Genomic DNA, 1,930 nt, shown 5'->3' on the forward strand with positions numbered 1-1,930 from the left:
ATGCCTCTCTGGCTGAGTAGCAGAGCTGGCCCCCAGAGTACCCTCTTCATGGCCAAAAAATTGCCTAAATCTTTCTCCACTTCCTAACCCAGAACAAGCACTGGTCCTGTGCCAGATCAGAGCCCCCTGACTGCACTGTGAGCTCACACAATGCAGAGTGACCTTGGGCAAGTCACATCCCCTCCACTGCAGCCGCAGTTCGGGCCACTCGCTTTTTGAGCGTTTTTTTTTTTTTCCTTCTTTCTCTGCTAAGAATACCTGCCCCAGATAATGCTCAGGCTCTGGCAATCCCTGCAAACCGCCTCAGGCATCAAAGGGCTCCCGGAGGGGCCAGATCCCCCCACCCCCCACTGCAAGGCCACCACCACCACAGGGGGGCCCAGCGCCGCCAAATTTGGGGACAGAGCCCAGTCAGCCTGGAGGTGGGGAAGCATATGTGTGCATTGCAGGGGAGGGGAGCTCAGCCCCTCGCGGCAGAAAAACCTCAAAACCCACCCAGCCGGCTTTCTGACCCATCGTACAGTGTGGTCTAAACTGAGGCGCCCCTGGGGGAGACCCCGGTCCCCCAAGTTCACATAACCACCAGGGCCTAAAAGCTGCAGCCCTTCCCCAGATCCTCTGCCTGGGGGTCCCAATGGCCGCGCCCCACCCAACGGGCACTGCCCCCCACGCTGGCGCCGATTCCTGGTGACAACTGCCACGTGCGGACAAGGAGGGAGCGGCCGGTCCCGGCACTGCAGAGGCAGCGCCCCGGTGCCTGAAGCCTCCGCACCGCACCACGTCCCGGCTCACCACTGGGTGCCCACCCCCTTTACCCGGCCTGCGCTCGGGGCCGAGGCGGGGGCGGGGGGCAGGCAGCGGGGTCTTTGTTCCCGCAGCCGGAGCGCGGCGGCGGCGGCGGCGGCAAAGGGTCCGCGCCCCCCTTGCCGGCCCAGCCTGCGCCCCGCGCTACAGCGGAGCCCGCAGCTCAGGCAGACAGGAGCTGGGTGGGGGTCCCAGCGGGAGAAAGGATCCCACACAGAGGCCCCACCGCTGGAGGACCAGGAGCGCCTCGGGGCCGAGAGAGGGGCCCTCTCCCTTCCCCCTGCGCCCGAGCGCTGCGGCTCCCGGCTGCGGGCGGACTTGGAGTGACTTAGCCGGGTCTCCAGCCCCCGCGGCTCTCTCGCCGCAGCGTTACTGCCCGCTCCAGTGTAGCAGCGCGCACATTCACACACTCACCCAGACCCACACGCTATCCGCGGGGACAGCCCAGGACCCGCAGAGCCGCGCGCACGCACTCCCTCCGGTGCCGCACACTCCGCACCCGCGCCGCGCGGCATCGGATCCCGCGCCCCGCCGCTCGCGCGGCGCCACCTACCTTTCCAGACAGCGGAGATGCGGGGTCCATTCCTCGGGTGGCCTTGGGAGGCGGCGACCGTCCAGAGCAGCAGCAGCAGCCGCAGCGGGAGCCCGGACCGAGCCAACGGACTGGGAACGCGGGCGCGCGGGGCGCCGAGGGAGGCGCATCCGGGCGGAGGCGGTGTCATCCCGAAGCCCGGGAGCGACAGCGGAGAGCAGCAGAGACTGAGCCAGCGCCCGACAGCAGGCAGAATCAAGCGCGAGGAGGCGGAGTCAAACGCCTGACCCCACCCCGCCCCTCCCCCCGCCCCTCGCAGCCTTTCTCGCCTCCCGGCTGGCCAAGGCGGGCGCAGTGACTGCCGCCCGGGGAACCTTCATCACCTCTTCCTGGGCAACTCCACGGGGAGAACCCGGGTGGGCGGGAAGCAAGGCAGACTTGTGGTCTTCTGTGATCGGCTCCAGGTCCTGTCCCCTCTCAGGGCCTTAGATTCACTCCCCCCACCCCATAAAGGAATTGGCCTAGAAGTCAGGCAGGACCTCTCCTGAGGGCACAGCCTCGCTAGTGGTCAGTTAAGTGTTTGGACCCTAAAGG

At 67.4% G+C, this 1,930-nt stretch overlaps 1 protein-coding gene across 3 annotated transcripts in view; it reads right to left on the reverse strand.

Annotated features, from left to right (window-relative positions):
• SEMA7A (semaphorin 7A (JohnMiltonHagen blood group)) overlaps positions 1 to 1,559 on the reverse strand; it is a 23,049-nt gene extending 21,490 nt beyond the window's left edge. The window contains exon 1 of one of the 3 annotated variants that reach the window (XM_007446671.1): positions 1,358 to 1,559. In XM_007446671.1, coding sequence (XP_007446733.1) covers positions 1,358 to 1,526 — 169 coding nt within the window. In that variant the 5' untranslated portion in view covers positions 1,527 to 1,559. The remainder of the gene's footprint in view (positions 1 to 1,357) is intronic. The other 2 variants (XM_007446673.1, XM_007446672.1) reach the window with 2 other exon arrangements.
• Positions 1,560 to 1,930: the final 371 nt, after the last annotated feature.

This window comes from Lipotes vexillifer, unplaced genomic scaffold (assembly GCF_000442215.2).
Source record: "Lipotes vexillifer unplaced genomic scaffold, Lipotes_vexillifer_v1.1 scaffold242, whole genome shotgun sequence".
Lineage (NCBI taxonomy): Eukaryota > Metazoa > Chordata > Mammalia > Artiodactyla > Lipotidae > Lipotes > Lipotes vexillifer.